Source organism: Panthera pardus, unplaced genomic scaffold, assembly GCF_024362965.1.
Source record: "Panthera pardus isolate Hobbes unplaced genomic scaffold, ASM2436296v1 HiC_scaffold_17, whole genome shotgun sequence".
Taxonomy (NCBI): Eukaryota; Metazoa; Chordata; class Mammalia; order Carnivora; family Felidae; genus Panthera; species Panthera pardus.
The window spans coordinates 61,146,029-61,164,904 of NW_026526732.1; the positions used below are offsets into that span (position 1 = coordinate 61,146,029).

General features: G+C 39.2%; 1 protein-coding gene across 3 annotated transcripts in view; it reads left to right on the top strand.

The window, feature by feature from the left end:
• Nucleotides 1–18,876, top strand: part of SIM1 (SIM bHLH transcription factor 1) — a 71,376-nt gene that overhangs the window by 45,780 nt on the left and 6,720 nt on the right. For 2 of the 3 annotated variants that reach the window (XM_019442962.2, XM_019442964.2), the window contains one exon: nt 16,910–17,312. In XM_019442962.2, coding sequence (XP_019298507.1) covers nt 16,910–17,312 — 403 coding nt within the window. The remainder of the gene's footprint in view (nt 1–16,909; nt 17,313–18,876) is intronic. The other variant, XM_053904623.1, reaches the window with a different exon arrangement.

Sequence of the window (18,876 nt, forward strand, 5' to 3'; positions counted from 1 at the left end):
CTAAAGTTCTCTACGGAAGTAAAAGGCATTATAGAGGAAGAATGGATGAAATTCTTTGTATCCTTGGCTGCTTGTACCTCTGCTCCTTGTAGAGATATTTTGATCATTAAAGATTTATCTTGAAATTGTGTTTTAAAGCTTATTTCTTGCAGTTAGTGACACACTTATACTGAATTTTCCTTCATGGGTTAACAGAGCCGTAATAAATGCATTTTCAGTTCCTAAATGATCAAGCTTCTGTGTTTAATTTTAAATACTTCTTCCCCTTTTCTCAAAAATAAAATGTTATTTCCATGTTCATATATTTTTAGCATGCAGATTCTCATTAGAATTTTCAAGAGGCAGTTTCCAGAGGAAAGCTGAGCTCACAGGGTAACGTCTTGCTCCTCTTATTAGTTATGTAAATGGTGATTTAATGATTCTATCAATGTTCTCTATTAGGCTCTTTGCTCTCTTATGTACTAGGCATATCTAGAAATTTCTCAAAGATGTCTGATGAACGTCAATCAGTAACACTGCTTTTTGGAATTATGCAGGCACCTTCTTTGAACATGTGAGACATGCATAAATTGTGATTCACTGTCACCACCCAGTTTGCAGTAATAGATGAACCTTCAGTACCCTCCCGGTATGAGATGCTCTTGGGAATGATTTTAGACCTGATTATATTATAGTCGCTTAATGAATGACTCAATCACCTTTGTACCTCTATGTATTACTCAGGACAAGAAAGGTCAAAACAGAATTGTTTTGAATGGTTTTGGAAAAATTGTTGTAGGCAATGTTATAGTTAATTTCCAAAGATTCTGCACAGAGCTACTGTGCTTCTGTATAGCGACAACTCTGTTAAGTCCTGGGGATACATTGTGACAGTTGTATTTTATTGGTATTGGGTTTATATTCATGAAAATAACAACTTGTTTTTATGGTTCTGTTGAATTAGAAATGTAGAGTTTATGGAATTTATTTTTCAGACCTTATCTGTTAGCGATTGCTACAATATTTTTCACCTGTTTTTATGGAATGAGTCATGGCTACTCTAATATAGTTGGACGTTCCCTTGCCATGGTTTAATCATGTCAATCATGAATAAATTGTCTCCTTAGTCCCTACACCGCATCCCCCATCCAACCTCCTGATTCCAGTTTCCTTTTAAACTTCTCATTATGGCATGTTTATAGTTGTTATGTTTATTATAGACAGTGTGTGCCCTCTTGTTTTATTGCATCATCCTGCCCTCCTCTTGCTTTTTCCCTAGTCAGTAATAACCAATACACTATATAATTCTGTAATAACAGGGTATGCGTAAGTCTACGTGTGCTTCTGAAAGCTGAAAGTATTTAATGGCTTGCTACAGATACACTGTAACACTTGCAGGTTTTACTCCGCATCTGTTACCTTAAATAATCCCACAGAATCCTCTTAATTTTCACTGCCAGCAATCTGGCTTCCTTTTGGTAAAGGTAAAAACTCTCTCTCTGCAAAGGTTCTTTCTTGCTTCAAAAATGCACCAGTGACTGTTATGCCAAGAACCTGACTTTTTTTTCAGTTCCAGAGAAAAGAAGGACCAAAGGTTTCTCAAGTATAGTACTTTTATGACTACCAGGATAGACATCCCTTCATTTCATGTTTTATAGGTAGCATGAAAACATGTTATCCTTGACCATGAACAGCAAAAAGCTTTCAATGCATCTTTCAAATAAATGAGGTTATCTTCCTAGAAATTCTCATTTACATTTTCTGGCCATGTATAAACTTGAGATTAGTCTCCCTCTCTTATAGCAATATCAGGAGAGTATTAGAGTGGACCTTTTTGGTATTTTTAGACCCTCTTCATAAATGAAACTCTGAGTATTATTTTAGAAAAAATTCTGCTCAGGAAGGTGAGACCTCTGTGTTACAGATTTGTTCTTTGGTTTTTACTAACTCTTACATTTAGTTAAGTAACTATTATGTACACTAAAATGCTAAAGGTGGGTCCTTAAGGAACATGTGCATGGTCTTGCTGGGGAGGCAAGGCAACATTTTAGAGAAGAATTGTCAGCTATGGGACCCTACAGCCACAGCTTCTGCCTTTTTATTCCCTTGGCACATGGTTGAGACAAGAGCACAGTGGTGTCCATGATTAATGGATGGATGAGCCCATGATGGTAACAGAGTAGGTAGAGAAAACAATAGGGCAGTGATGAGATGTATCAAGTTCTGGGGATACAGTCCTTGCCCCAGAGGGCTTACAGATTGATTGGGGGAGATAAAAATGTAAAAAGGTATTTTAAACCTGGTGTAGTATAAAATGGCATGTGATGTGCACTGGGGTCTGACCTGCTTTTCCAGCAGTGGACTGGAGGTGGGTGTTGGGGGCTGCCAGTGAGAGAACCAATGGCCTCTAGGCCTAGAGACCTCATGTGTCATGAGGAGTTATCAGCAGGTGCAAATGTTTCCTTGTTTGCAAGGTTTGCAGTGGGGCTATGGGATGACAGTTAATAAAGCCTTTTTTACCTCATGGGTGCTCCCTCAAGGACCAGACCCATGCTTGATCTCCCAGCTGTGCTTCTCTATCCTCTCATGCATTTACCCTTCTTCTTGCGTTGCCTGTGTCCTAGGAGTTCCCTCTCTCTGGAGGATTACAGTGGTATCTTAATTCCCACTCCCACACCCACCCCCGACTTTGGGACATTTTCCTCTACAGTCTGCCCTGCTTCCCAGATTGACCTTAAAAGACCACCAATCACGTCAGTGCTTGGAGACCTGCCAAAGCCCTAGCTATTACTTAAGGTCACCTGTAATTGGGTCCTAAATTACCTGAACCCTGTGATGCAGCCAGATCAGTCTGCTCACTATTTGCTGGACCCCTTGTCCTTTCCTGCCTCCATGCTTGTGCTTGTGTATTTATTTCTGCCTGCATTGCCTCTGTTTTTCAAAATTCTTCCTATCTTCCAAGGCCTAGGTTGAATGCTACCTCTTTCATGAAATTTAACTGGATTATATTTCTCCTCTGGATCTCTTTTTAGAATAATTTATCTTTTACTGCCTTTCTAGATATATTGTATCTTCTCATGTCTACTCCACCCCCACCCCAGCTTCTAGTATGTGTCTTCCACATATTTACTCACTAAATGTTAATGGAATGAATGAATGAATGAATGAATGATTACATTAAAAAGTGTGGGGCTACCTTGTTGGTTGCCTGTAGAGGTATAAAAACTCCAAGGAGGGAAAACATTCTGCTACTAAGGAATTTATAACCTACGTAAAGAGAAAAAAGATACACATGAAAACAGCCTAAGTATAGTTTCACAGATGCAAAATCCTGCAGCACAAATCAGACACTTAGGTGCTGAGGAAGAATTAGATGTAGGAGAGTAAATTAGATGCGTTGCAAGACTAACACTTTGAATAAGCATTTTCTGGCTCTCACTCCAGGAGCAGAGAACCATCCACATTTCAAACTGACTTTCTAGTCTCCATGTCCCCACTGTCATCTTCAATGCAACAATGAAGATATGTGACAGCTGATATTTGCTTGTGTGTGTGTGTGTTTTACAAAATAATTTCATTGACATTGTGTCTGCACATAGAATGCCTTTGGGATGTCTCTCATCTCAGAGACCTTTCTTTACAGAGTCAGCCCTAGTTCTAGGGCTCAGTCCCCACGATCAGTGGATACTTCCTACATCACTCTCATTCTTCCTTTAATAATCAATTTGCATTTTTTTATTATAGGGAGCAGAAAGTAGGTAATATGGCTGCCAATCTGTTGGCTCAGTTCTGTGACACTGCCAAGAATAGCTTGGGCAGCCAGTCCTTTGTCCAGACCCAGAGCAAACCCACAGAAGACCCAACAGTGCTGCAGTAAGGGATTGGAGCAGGTGGCACCACCTGGACCCATCTAATTCATGCCCATCTAATCTGCCAGCTCTAGGTGAAAAATCAGAGGGTGAGGGAGAGCATGGGGATGGAAGTCATTCTGGCTCATGTCCGAAGTCCACCATGGAGGAATATCACCATTAAAACTAATGTTACTGGCCCTGGAAACCCAGAATTTACCCAGTGGGCTAGAACTATTTCTGTATTGTCTGTGCAAGTTGGGATATTCTTTTTTTTTTAATTTTTATAATGTTTATTTAGTTTTGAGACAGAGGGAGACAGAGCGCGAGTGGGGGAGGGTCAGAGAAAGAGGGAGGCACAGAATCTGAAACAGGCTCCGGGCTCTGAGCTGTCAGCACAGAGCCCAATGCGGGGCTCAAACCCACGAACCGTGAAATCATGACCTGAGTTGAAGTCGGACACTTAACCAACTGAGCCACCCAGGTGCCCCTGCAAATTGGGATATTCTTGATCATTTACAGCTACATATGCCATGACATAAAGGGCTTAATCAAATTTTTCTTCTATGTTTATTACCTCTTGAAAATCTTCAGTGCAGGAGTGCCTGGGTGGCTCAGTTGGTTGAGCGTCTGAATTCAGCTCAGGTCATGATCTCGGGGTTTATGAGTTCGAGCCCTGCATCAGTCTCTGTGCTTGACAGCTCGGAGCCTGGAGTCGGCTTCACATTCTGTGTTTCCTCACTCTGCCCCTCCCCTGCTCTCTGTCTCTGTCTCTCTCAAAAATAAATAAACATTAAAAAAAAACTTCAGTGCAATGAAAATGCCTGCAAAATTTTAGGACTTTACCTTTGGATTTCCAAAAGGATGTGGATTGTGGATTTGATGGTCTGGGAACAGCTCTGTCCATATGGAACCCTATAGGAGATTCCTTATAGAATTACACTGGAGGAAACCTGGCCTCCGGTCCAGGGTGCTGATTCCTTTCCAGCTGCACATCAGCCTGACAGCTAATGAGATGTCAACTATGGTTACTTTTCTGTGAGAAAAACGAGTGAGCCAGATCCCAGAAACATTTTTATAACTGTGGGGGGTGGATTAAGAGAAGGCCTATGACGTTTCAAACCATACTTGAGACACATTTAAAAACTTCCCATGTTTCTACTTAATGAAATATATAAGGGAATTTACAGGTACGAAATATTTCTCACCAGAATATTCTTTGAGCTAAAAACAACTAAAATGTGGATTGAAGTTAAAAGCAATATCACAATAAGTAATAGTTATAAGTGGAACAAATCATAAAAATGAGAGAAAATCTTGTGAACACATTTTTAAAACATTGATTTTGAGAAGCTGACAATTTATATTATTTTCTAAATGAAGGAAGAAATGGCCAAAATATTTAAAATTGCTAAAATTGCATTTTGAGTCAGTGCTTGCTTTCTAATTGTTTATGGTATGAATAGAAATATTTATTGCTCAGTTCTTCTAGTAAGACCATTCTTGACTCTGGGATGTGACTCCATTGATATATATTTTTTTAATGCATTCTCTAATTTTTCTCAAGGAAGTTTTTTAAAGCTTAACTCTTTAAGAGCTATATGCAGTTAAGCTGGATATCATAAGGAAAAAATCATGAAGATTCTTTTCCAATGCTAAATATTTTGCTACTTGTGTACAAATTATGTTATACTTAGCCTTTCTTGATATGTAGTCAATACAGAAATTATTCTTACTGTTGATTAATATGACAATCGATTAGAAAAGGTGGAACAAGAAATTTCTACCTACCACTTGTAGGAATGCAGGAATGTAGAAAGTAATGCCTACTTGACATCCTGTTTGCAGTTAGTTATGACTTCTGGGTGGTAAAATTTTGCAAGTTAAAAACGGATTCTATTATTTCCCTGCTGTTCTGTTACATTATTACAGGCACGTGTTTTCAGTCAGCTTCTCAGATTAGCAAAATAACCTGCATAATTGTAGTTTTAAAATGCATTTGATTTTGATGTTAGTTTTTCTCTTACCCTTGTGTTTATCTTTGAGAAAACCCCTGACAATCTCCAATTTGTGTAAGCCAAAGTCATTCTTTATAGTAAACACAACTCCTGTTTGAGGGAAGCATCCCCAGCAGTGGGGGTTCTTTTAATGGACATGCTGTATTACTTTAATCTAACCCTTTTACCATCTGTTCTTCCCATAACAGTGAATGAAAAAAAGAACATATTTTATGTTTCAGGGTTACATTAGTAAAAAGTAAGATAAAAGTGATTTAAAAGCATGCATATGTTCTTAGTACAATGCAGTCTGCATCTGTGATGTTTTTTGTCCTGGTTCGGACACAAATCAAGAGGAAAGCTGCTCATGCCTAATAGAGTGAAAGTTTTTCATAGAAAACAGGACTTTACCATAAGAGGGTCTCTCTCTATATTTTACAGCTAAAAATGATAAAAACCTCAATGACCTGCCAGAATAAAAATAGATAACTGTAACATCTATTATTGGAACATCTGGTATCTTTCCTGAGTTGGGTCATCGCTGCCACATCCAGATGAATGCAGAGCACCTGTCTGGAACATCCTGTTGAGGCAGGAATGAATCTCATGACATTAAAGGGAGACTATCTGTTGGTGTGATTGTGGTGGAAGAATGTCTCTGTGATCAGAAGACATCACCCAAGGGTGTGTGGAGATAGTTTACTGTAGAGTTTGAAGACAGCCTCCTTTGTGAAAACATGCTTGGGGACCTGGGCATGCATTACTGCTTAGAGGGTAGGACACTGTTGTCTTGGTAGCTAAATACACACGTCTAGATGAGTCTGGGGAACTGGAAGGAGCAAGGGCTCTGGAATTGCATCTCTCCTCTTAAACTTCATAGTCATGTGACCTTGGGCAAATTTTTTTTTTTAGCTTCATTTGCTGCATCTGTAAATGGATTAATACTACTTTTTTAAAGTTTATTTATTTATTTATTTTGAGAGAGAAGAGAGAGAAGAGACAGAGAGAGGGAATGAGGTAGGTGCAGAGAGAGAAGGAGAGCGAGAAACCCAAGCAGGCTCTGCATTGACAGAAGCCAATTCAGGACGCAAATTCATGAACCGTGAGATCATGACCTGAGCTGAAATCAAGAGTTGGGTGCTTAACTGACTGAACCACCCAGGCGCCCCTGGATTAATACTACTTTTAAGATGTTAGCATTTAATAAGATAGTGTCTGTGGGATCTCAGCATAGTGACTGGCACATAGCAAGTATTTAGTAATAGTAGCTATCATTGTTATGGGTATTAGTTAGCAAATGCCAATCACATAGTCAATTGCCTCTTAATCAGTCACAGTTCATTTCCCCTTCCTAAGCAATTACAGTATTAATAGAGAGAGCATAATGGCTCTCTGAACTCTTAAGCTATATCATTTTTCTTTCCATTCAGGCCTGGGTCATTATCTAACTTGCATTAAAGTTGTGTTCTGTGCACTATGTATGTTCTATTCACTAGTATAAGGGTGGGGCTGTATTTCTCATATCATCATGCATACTGCTTTGCGAATAGTAGGCACTCAATAAATATAGAATGGATCACAGGATGAATTATTGCAAGAAGTTCCCATTGGATGCACGTTAAGTCCCAGCTGATGGCTTAGACCTTTAACCAGATGAGGTATCAGTCTCTTCTGGAAGGGATGATTCTTTCATGAGCTGAATCCCAAAGGGGAGCTGGGGGATATGGCTGTCCTTTGACATCCATTTCTGGCAGTCGTCCAAGCTCTTTGCCTGCCAGCTTTAGCCCACCTTTGGTGGGTGGCATTTGGCTTCATGTTTCATGAGAACAAGGGCATCTTTCATTTGACTCATTTTTAAGTTTGCCAACATCAATGCCTGTTTTGAAAATTAAATTTTAAATAAGAAATAGGGATAAATTAAGGTGCAGAGTATTCAGAATGATGACAGATTTTCTTAAAAAAGAGAAACAGAGATTTCAGTAAAATTAACCAAAAATTAACTTTCAGTAAACTTTCTTCATTTGACTGATTTAATAGGGAATTAAATCAGTCACCTTCTTAGCATTAAATATAGGAAAAAGTGCTGTTACTTTTTCAAAGGAAGAATAGCAGATATTCTGTAGCTCCTAAAACATTATTTTGTTTTACTTGAAGATAGTGTAGGTACCAACAATCGCTGGAAGAATCATCTACAGGATTTGCATGTATTCCCATCCATCATGATCCCATTATCTCTCCACCCTTAAAGCACAACTTTGGGCTTTTAATCAAAGCTTGAGCAATAAGAACCAGTGGTACTGGGGTGCCTGGGTGGGCCAGTCGGTTGAGCGGTTGAGCCTCCGACTGTTGGTTTTGGCTGAGGTCACGATCTTTGTGAGATCCAGCCCCACACTGGGCTCTGTGCTGACAGTGCAGAGACTGCTAGGATTCTCTCTCTCCCTCCCTCTCTGCCCCGCCCCCACTTGTGCTCTGTCCCTCTCAGATAAGTAAACTGAAAAGAAAAAAAATAACCAGTTGTGGGGCAGGTGGGTGGCTCAATTGGTTAAATGTCTGACTCTTGCTTTCAGCTCAGGTCATGATCTCACACTTCGTGGGATTGAGCCCTGCATTGAACTCTGCGCTGACAGCATGGAGCCTGCTTGAGATTCTCTCTCCTTCCCTCTCATTGCCCCTCCCCGCCCCCACTTGTACTCTCTCTCTCTCATAAATAAATAAACTTAAACAAACAAACAAACCAGTGGTACCAAAATGTACTTCAGCTTTGAAAATCAGAGTATTTGGAAGAAAAGGCTCTAGTGTTTTGGTGATTGGCCAGTGGCCTGATTTCTTTTTGCATTTGGGAGGTTGATTTCTTTATCCTTTAACATATATATTTTATTTCTTACATAACTGTAGGATGGTACTGAAAGATATGACCTGTAGATAATGCAGTCTCGGGGGAAAAATCGTTTTTATAAGATGGTGATGTGATAAACATTCTTGTTTACCCAAATGAAAGTTATTAATTAAAGACATTTACATGATACATATATAACATGTTTGCATTTTAAGAGTGCTTTGATATATATTATTTGATCCTTGTTGCAATCCCATAATGTAGATAGTCTGTGCTATTCTGCAGATGGGACAATCAAGACCCAAGGAAAGTGATCTTTTCTACAAGCCACACAGTAGTGCATAGGTATACTGCTACATAGTCACATGATAGTAGATCAGGGTCCTTCCATATCTGAGTCCAATGTTGTTTCTACTGCACTCCATAGTTGATAATTTTAAATTACGTTTTAATGCATAAAATATTAATAGTCAGCAATAACAACAAAGATGTTTATAAAATTAAGTTACAGCTTTGTGGGTCAAGTTTCCTTTTCTTCAGAAAAAAATTTCATTTAATGGTTTTGTGTCTATTTTATAATGAGGCATCAATGTGCTATATAGGGCTTTTTTATTTTAAAATATTTATTTTGAAATTATTTCATACATAAGGAAAAGTTGCAAGACTAGGAATTATTTCTGTGTGCTAAACCTAGGCTCACCAGTACTTAACATTTTGCTTTTTTGCTTTATTATTTTCATTCTCTCTTTTCTTCTCTATCTTCCCTCATTTGTTTTCTCTGAATCCTTTCATAGTAGGTTCCATATATGATGCCTGTTTACTTAAACCTTAACACTTCAATGTGTATTACTTGGTATAGTGATTCTTTAGAAGTAGGAAATTGCAGTTTTTGTTAGAATTGCCAAATTCCCCTCCTTAGAGGTTGTAACAGTTGCCATTCTTACCAGCAATATGTGGAATGCCTGCATCCCCGCACTCTGCCAGGCAACGTATGGTCAAGCTTCTGAAGTTTTGCTAATCTGATGGCTAAGAAGTGGTATTTCAGTGCTGTTTTTTTAAATGTTTGTTTGTTTGTTTATGAGAGAGAGAGAGAGAGAGAGAGAGAGAGAGAGAGAGAGAGAGAGAGATGGGCAGAGAGAGAGAGGGAAAGAGAAAATCCCAAGCAGGTTCTGTACTGACAGCAGTGACCCTCACCTCAGGCTCAGTCCCACAAACCGTGAGATCACGACCTGAGGTGAAACCAAGAGTTTTACTGAGCCACCCAGGTGCCCCTTCAGTGCTGTTTTAATTTGCATTTATTTTATTAAGAAGTTAACTATAGGGGCGCCTGGGTGGCTCAGTCGGTTAAGCGGCCGACTTCGGCTCAGGTCATGATCTCATGGTCCATGAGTTCGAGCCCCACGTCGGGCTCTGTGCTGACAGCTCAGAGCCTGGAGCCTGTTTCAGATTCTGTGTCTCCCTCTCTCTGACCCTCCCCCGTTCATGCTCTGTCTCTCTCTGTCTCAAAAATAAATAAACGTTAAAAAAAAAAGATTAAAAAAAAAGAAGTTAACTATCTTTTCATATGTCTAAGAGTTATTTTTATATTTTTCATGAGTAGTCCATTCATAGCTTTTGATCATTTTTCATTGTGCTTTTTTTCTCTTTCTAGCTTTTGAATTGAGAAATTGAATTTGTTTTGATTCTCTCATTTTTATGAATTTAGGTGTCTAAAGCTGTGTATCCCATAAATGAAGATATATAATATATATGAATACATGATATATAATAATATATATAATGATATATAATAATATATAAATACATCATATATATTATTATACATAATATATATGATATATATCATATATATGAATATATATGATATATAATATCTTCATTATTTTTTCCCAGAAATTCTGTAATTTATTTTTGTATTTGCCTATTTCCCCCAAGAGTTACTGAATATTTTTTTTTAGGTGAAAGAGCTTTATAAAAAATTTATTTTTTATTCATCGTTTTCAGTGTTGTCTGTAATATTTATACTTTGTGAAATTAACCAAGACTTTCTTTGTGAACTACTATTTGATCAATTTTGATGATTAGTCATGTACACCAAGGTTTATTCTTTATTATCAGTGTGTAAGTTTCAATAGATAGCCCTAAAAGTTAACTAATTATTCTTTTTAAGTCTTCTGTGGTCTTTAAGAAAAAATCTAGGGACGCCTGGGTGGCTCAGTCGGTTGAGCGTCCGACTTTGGCTCAGGTCACGATCTCATAGTTCGTGAGTTTGAGCCCCGCGTCAGGCTCTGTGCTGACAGCTCAGAGCCTGGAGCCTGTTTCAGATTCTGTGTCACTCTCTCTCTCTCTCCCTCCCCTGCTTGCACTCCATCTGTCTCTGTCTCAAAAATAAATAAACATTAAAAAAATTTTTTTATAAATCTACTTGTCCTATACTGAGAGTGGTTTCTTAGTCTCCTATTTCTCCTTGTATCTTCTATAGTTTTTTCTTTATATAGGTGGTATTGCTGTGTTAATTGATGCGTAGACAGAAAGACATAAAAAATGGTTTTAAACAAGACAGTGGTGTGATTAGATAAGTGTTTCACAAAGGTCTCTGAGATAGCTGGGTTCTGGGAATACCCAATGCTAGCCGATGTTGGGGGCTCCTGGGGTTCATTTGTTTTTCCTCTGTCAGAAAGAAAGTGAGAGTGGTGGTGTCCAGGGGCTCCAGGGAGGGGAGAATAGGGAGTTATTGTTTAATGGGCATAGAGTTTCAGTTTTGCAGAATAAAGAGTTCTGGAGACGGATGGTGTTAATGGTTGCACAGGAATGTGAATGTTCTCAGTGACACTGAAATGTACACTTAAAATTGGTAAGATCGAAAATTTTATGTGCATTTTACCACAGTTAAAAATAATTTAAAAAAAGGAAGAGCACAATAACAATTAAAAAGGACCAGAAAGTGGAAAAAAAATACTGCTCTAGACATTTGTATATAGGTCTTTGTATGAATATAATTTTCATTTATCTGGAAAAATGTGCAGGATTACATATGGTAGTTGTACGTTCAGTATTTTTTTTTTTTTTAGAAACTGCCAGACTGTTTCCCAGAGTAGCTGTACCATTTTCCCACCCACAATATATAGGTGACCCAGTTTTCCTGTCAGCATTTGCTGTTGTCACTATTTTTAATTTTAGCCAGTCTAATAGGTATGTGGTGATATTTCATTGTGGTTTTAATTTGTATCTCCCTAATAGCTAATGATATGGAAAATCTTTTCATGTGATTATTCATCACCTGCATATCTATTTGGTGAAATGTCTCTTCATGTCCTCTGCCCATGTGTTTTTTTATTATTGAGTTTTGGAAGTTCTTTATAGATTCTGTATTCTAGTCCTTTGTTGGATATGTGGCTTTGAAATATTTTCACCCAGTTTACAGCTTGTCCTTTCATCCTCTTAACAGAGTCTTTTGTAGAGTGAAAGTTTTTAATTTTGATCAAGTCCAATTTGTCAATTTTTTCTTCTATGCTTTGTGTTTTTGGTATCAAGTCTAAGAAATCTTTACCTAGCCCAGATCTTAAAGATTTTCTTTTTTTGTTGTCATTTTCTAATAGTTTTACAATTTTACCTTTTATATTTAAGTCTATGATTCATCTGAGTTAATTTTTATATAAGGTATGGGACTTAGGTTGAGGTTCATTTTATTTTTGCCTGTAGATGTCCAAGTACTTCAGTGCTGTTTGTTGAGAAATCTGTCTTTGCTTTGTTGTATTGTTTTTGCATATTCATAAAAACGCAGTTGGGCATATTTGTATGGGGTTCCTTTCTGGATTCTGGATTCTGTTTTATATATCCGTGCATGTATTTTTCCAACAATAGCACACAGTTATGATAACTATAGCTATGTGGTGAGTCTCAAAGTTGGGTAGACAGATTCTCTCTCACACTTTACTCTTCTTTTTCAAATTGTTCTAACAATTCTAGTTCCTTTGCCTTTTACATAAACACTATGCATTTATTGAAACTTTTCTGTCTTCTTTCAGTCACTTTCTCTGACCTTTTAATTTGCTCTTTCCAATTTTGTTTCCTTGCATGTTTTCCAGCTTTTCTTCAATCTCCCTCATTAAAGTTTTATTCAAATCTATTCTCCTTTTCACAGCTTGTAACTTATTCTTCACTTATTCGATTTATTTGAATTTGGTCAGTTTTCATTGCATTTTTCCCCGTTTTGATGTTGTTGTTGTTGGGTGGAGTTTGGGGCCCATTTCTTAGTTTCAAAATTTCTGATTCTGGGTGTGTGCACATCCGTGTGTCTTTTGGACGTACTTATTTCAGTTTGGTGTGTTGTCTTACAACTTTCCCTTATGGCATAGTTGGTTATTTGATGAGAATTTTTATCAGATGAGATGGTTATTTCCATTTCATGTTTTTTTCCTACAGGAGTTTTATAGGGAGTTTAATTTTTTCTCCCTACTCCTTAGCATTTCATGAGTTGGGTTACTAATTAAAAAGCACTCTGTCTTGTCAGTTTTGTCAAATACAATTGTGTAAATGGATGACGATGCTGGTAGAGAGGGTACAGAGGAAGATGGGATTCACCTGTTACTGTTCTTCTTTCCTGTCTTCTGGATCCATGATTTCCTCCGTGTCCTCCTTTCCTTTCACTGCTATCTGTTTTATGGACATGACCCATTCTCAATTTATACTCTTCTCCTATGAAAACGACACTTGTCTTGAGCTGCTACCTTAGATTTTGCTTGATTTTGAGCCCCTTTCCTGTGGCCAGTGCTGTGAACTACCAGCTACTGACTTCTGTTCTTATTTTGGCACTTACTTGTGGTAACTGTTCTCTTTCTGCAGATGATTTTTGTCTGTTTTCCCAATGTCCTAACCTTCTCTTTCTCTCTCTCTTTCTCTGTGTTTCTTGGAGTCTCTTACACCTGCCCTTACCATACTCTCTGCACCTGCAGGTTCATAGCAGCTGCTTTTTGACTTTTTATTCTTATTTTTTAATAAATAGTTTGACATTTAGCATATTCTCTGCCTCCTTGTAATGCCAATAGGATGGGTCATGGGTGATTCAGTTTGTGCTCTTTGTTGACCATATAAGTATGGAGGTAGAATGGGCAAAGAGGTACATATTCAGATGGCTGACATATGCTCATTCATACTCAGAAGACTCTAGAATATAATAATTTATTGACCAAAAGGCATCATGTGGTCCCTATAAAACTTGTGCCACAAGGGGATACTTGGGGGAAAATTGACATAATAGTAAAATAAAACTTACATAACAACTTTCTTTTTATAACCATGACAATAAAAATTCTTGGACTTGGATTATAGTTCTAAATAATTTATATTCTTTAAATAAGTGAAATATATGGACGGGCATAGGAATCCTACATTTTAACACTAGAAAGGATACCAAATGATGATTATATCATATAGAATTTTAAAGCTGAAAGAAAAATTAGCATCTAATCTAATCCATTGTATCATTCTTCAGGTGAGGTTAAGAAAGACAATTTGCCTAAGGTTACTCTGAGAGTTACTAGCAGGGTGGACCTGGAACCAGGTTCTCTTGGCTCCCTGTCCCTATTTCCTCTTCCATTAAATGGCCTCTATTCTGGTTTGGTCTTTGGTAGGTTAAGTATCACCATGACCCTTTTCCTGTTGCAACAGAAGAAATTAAATCACTTGCCTGAGATTGTACATGTAGTAAGCAGCAGAAGTAGGTGTGAGGATAGACCCAGAGGCTTCTCGCCTTCTTATGCAGCGTTCACTGATTGTACAGCATGCTCCGCACGTATTGGCTGCCTTCCTTCCTTTCTGCTCTCTCTCTTTCCCCTAAGACTTGATGAACACCTGAAATTTTTCAGATCAATTTATGGGTCTGTAGTGTTCTCCACAGAGTTGACACCTACTGCAGTTCATTTTAATGGGATGAATGTGGCTCAGAGATTTGATGGTGCACACAGGTGCAAGTATACAGGTCTTGAGAAACAAAGGTTTGCAGTTAGGCTTTTCCTCTGTGCCTCTAAAGCAGTGTGAGATCTTGGTCTAACTCAACCACCCAACTTTTGCCTGCTTCAAGGGCAGTGCGCCTGCTGTCATGGTTTCCTCACTATTGACAAGAGGCTTATCCATCACATTCGTCTTTGGGTGCTCGTGAAATGTATACCTCATGTATGCCGGGGTTGCCTTGTGTTGAATTTTCTTTGTGACAGAAGGACAGAATGTTCTTCTCTGCTGCGCCAATAGCACTTCCCCATATGCACTCAGGGAAAGCTTTTTCCCCTCTCAACAAGGCTCAAAAGTCTTGACTGGAGTACTTCAGAAATAGACCTGGTTTATACTTTTATCAAAACAAGCAGAGTCTGGGCAATTCCTGGCTTGGAAGAGCACTGATGATCTGAAATTTTCCTAGGTAAGTGCACAAATGGTGTTACCAAAGGGCAAATGTCGAGCACTCTCATCCCTCCTCGGTAAGGAGACGTGTGCCAACCCTCACTTGCTGAAAGTGAATGTGGTGTCTTAGAAAAAGAGAGGCTGGCATTCATGGGGAGAAAAGACTGATGGCAGGTGGAGGTGTGATGTAGGGAAATGGCGCTCAGGATCCCTTGTTGTGCTCATCTTATGGTTCTACAGGGAGAGAAGTTGCATTTACGTTTTTTTTTCTTGGTGGAATATGCTGATAGTCCACGTGTACCTTTGGAAAATAATTAAAATAATAATTAGATATGGTAATAGAAAAATCTTGAGCTTAGAATTTGTGTAGCACTCTTTCCTGAACTTGCTATGTTATTAGCATACTTTGGATTTCCCCCAGGGGAACCTCTGTACCTCATCTCCCTGGCTCTAAGAGCCCCAAGCAGAGCTGCCTGAATTTCTCCTAGGCTCCCCCACAGCACCACACATCCATCCCTCTTTCTTCTGGGGTAAGAAATAACATGTAAGTGGACTCATATTTTAGTTCCTGAGACTGTATTTTGGTTCCTGCCACTTTTCTGGAAATCTAACATTGGATCCTTTTTTCTCTCCTTGACAGTGTCCTCTCTCAAGGGTAAAATCGTAGTTTGGAGTGCAGGCTTTGAGACCAGATAGACTGTGGGGTGGCCATACCATCTTATTAAAACTCCCCAGTGACGCAGTTTCCCCATCGAGGAAATGGAGATATGTTACTGTCCAGGAGGCTGTGAGGATTCAATGATATAATGTATGTACTATGGTTAGCAATTGCCAGGCACACTGTACGTTCTCAATAAATGGCATCTATTATGATCTTGGCAGGTAATCTCTACACGGCACCTAGATTTGTGTTTGGCATAAGTAAGCAAAAACTGGTAGAAATCGTATTACTCTTTAGTGGCTCATGAGGAACTTCAAATTGAGCATACCTCCCAGGGAGGTCTGTCACACCATTTACGTTTTCTTTCAACACCAGATCACACACTCTGGCAACAGGTGAGCAGTGTGATCCCAGCACAGTGTTGCCTGCGGCTGTTTTGCCCTGACGATCCTATGCATATTTGAAAGTTTACTTTAGGAAGCAAGAAACACATCCTAGTGAATAGACTCAGTCTGTATGGGCAAGGCTTTTTAAAAGTATGTTTGCCATTGAATTAGTTAGGCCTTTATTAACTATCCTATTGTGTATCAAGCATGGCCCTCAGAGCACTAAGTCTGGCATGAAGAGTGAAGAGGGTGCAGCACTTTGGAACTTAAACCTTATTTTCATTTTGTCTTTTAATTAAGAAAAAAATCCTGAACAGTAAATTGAAATAGAATATAGAGCTTTCTTGGACTCTCCCTTTGGCACTCCCATTTGAGTAGTGATGAAGAGCTTGGGTTTCAATCTTGACTGCCACCCACTAACCTGGGCCTGAACAAATCATTTTCTCTTTGGGCCTTAGTTTCTCTATTCATGCAATGGGTTACCAATATCTTCATGAAAGGGTTAATATGAAAAAAACGAGGTGAAGTCACTCACAGGAAGTACTTCCAGCAGTGGGTGGTATTTAGTTCCCCCCTGTTTGTTATTATTATTTTCATCTCCTCCTTTCAGCAGCCAAAAGGATTTTCTTTTGAGGCACTATGGCTCTTTAACTGATTCCAAGTCAGAGGTGCCCAGTGTGGTGCTAGAGTTTATAGAGCTTAACCTGGTGCCTTAAGCCCAATGTGACCTTAGTGGTGCTTGCAGAGTAAAAAGGCTATTTTTTTTTTTTTTTTGAAATGTACTTTCCTCACTCTTTTTATTTCAGTATTCGGGATTTCACACGGAAAGATCTGAATCTGATCACGACAGCCAGTGGGGTGGAAGTCCCCTGACAGACACAGCCTCTCCGCAGCTCCTGGACCCCGGGGAGAGGCCAGGATCTCAGCATGACGCGTCGTGCGCCTACAGACAATTCTCTGACCGCAGCTCTCTCTGCTATGGCTTTGCACTGGACCATTCCAGGCTGGTGGAGGAGAGGCATTTCCACACCCAAGCCTGCGAGGGAGGCCGGTGTGAGGCAGGCAGGTACTTCCTGGGAACGCCGCAGGCCGGGAGGGAGCCCTGGTGGGGCTCTCGTGCAGCCTTGCCCCTGACCAAGTCCTCCCCAGAAAGCAGAGAAGCCTATGAAAACAGCATGCCTCACATCGCTTCAGTGCACAGGATCCACGGTAAGGGTAGTTGAAGTGACTCCTGAGCCGGCAGCTTTGAGCCCCTGGGCAGGTTTCTAATATTCTAGGTTTGACACTGGAGTGACTCACCCAGTGGTCTTCTCCTTTGAAATTACACACCAGCAACTCACACTAGGGGGGTTTTACAAACCAGAGCCACTCATTTGAAGTGTATTAATTTTTGGTAATGTTTGCCAAATGCATTTATTTTTGACAGGTGAGTAAAAATGATTCCTATTTTAAGTATCATAGAAAGTGTAGAAATTAAGGCCAATTTTTAAGGAAGTCTGTTGAACTTGAAATTGGTATGCACTTAAATTTCTTGCATGTTAGTTTCTTCTGTACTCTGATGCTTCAGATGTGGACCTCGGTAGTTTTGAGGCTTGTGTAGTAGTGCTTCTCAATAAGGACACCACTGTTGGGGAGGCCAGGCTTTGCTTCATGGCCTGTCACTCACTTCACAGGTGATTTACCCTTCCTGGCCCTCTGGGCATTAAATACTGATAACCACCCCTTTCGCCCATTATTAGGACAACCCATTGGTCCCTATGAGTAAAGGATGAAGTGATAGAGAGAACCCATGGAAAATTTCCCCTTGGGATTATGACACAGTTTTACGAGCACACAGAAATGGGCACTATGGGTGAAGTCTTCAGTGGCAGTAATGCTCTTCTTTGTTCACTTCAAAGTTCACTGGTGAAGAAAAGCCCTTTCTGTCCATTCCAAGTGTGGGTCCAAGCAGGTCTCTTACACCCTCCCTATTTCATTACAAGTCAGTGTCCTTTAGACTGACCTGACACAATGATGTTACTCTTCTTGCTGGGTCTTTAGGATGAGAAACGTGTTAGACAATGTTGTACTCACCTATAGTCTCCTGTCAGATACCACCCAGGCACTGACTGTCTTCTGTGAAGGATCTTAATTTGTTTCCGTTTTTGCTTTTTTATTTTTCTGCTCTTGCTTTGAGTATCTCTAGTATGGTAGACTGGTAATGGAAACCCAGGGCAAAGGGCAATTGCTTGCCAAAGAATGGAGTGAAGTGAAAATCCTGGCTTAACCTACATGGTCTGGAAGAAAATATTAGAAATAAAATAAGAAGAAAAAGGAAAAGGAAAGCAATGAATAGTGTGATCCAGGGCTTCTCTGCTGCATTAAGCAGTTTACAGCTTTCGTATGCCCCTTCCTGATTTTCTTCTCTCTTTTTATATTGACTTCAGAATGCTTTGAGACTAGTGGAATTTATGGAATATATTTTGGATGCATTATTTCTCTATATTAGATCTCTCTCCTTGGTTCAGAACAGATTGTTATTAACATTTAAAACATTTATTTGTTTGTTTATTTTTTAAAAAAGATTTATTTATTTAAATTCAAGTTAGTTAACAGACAGTGTAGTATTAGTTTCAGGAGTAGAACCCAGTGATTCATCACTTCCATCTAACACCCAGTGCTCATCCCAACAAGTGCCCTTCTTGTTGCCCGTCACCCATTTAGCCCATGTCCCCACCCAACACCCTGCCAGCAACACTCGGTTTGTTCTCTGTATTAAGAGTCCCTTATGGTT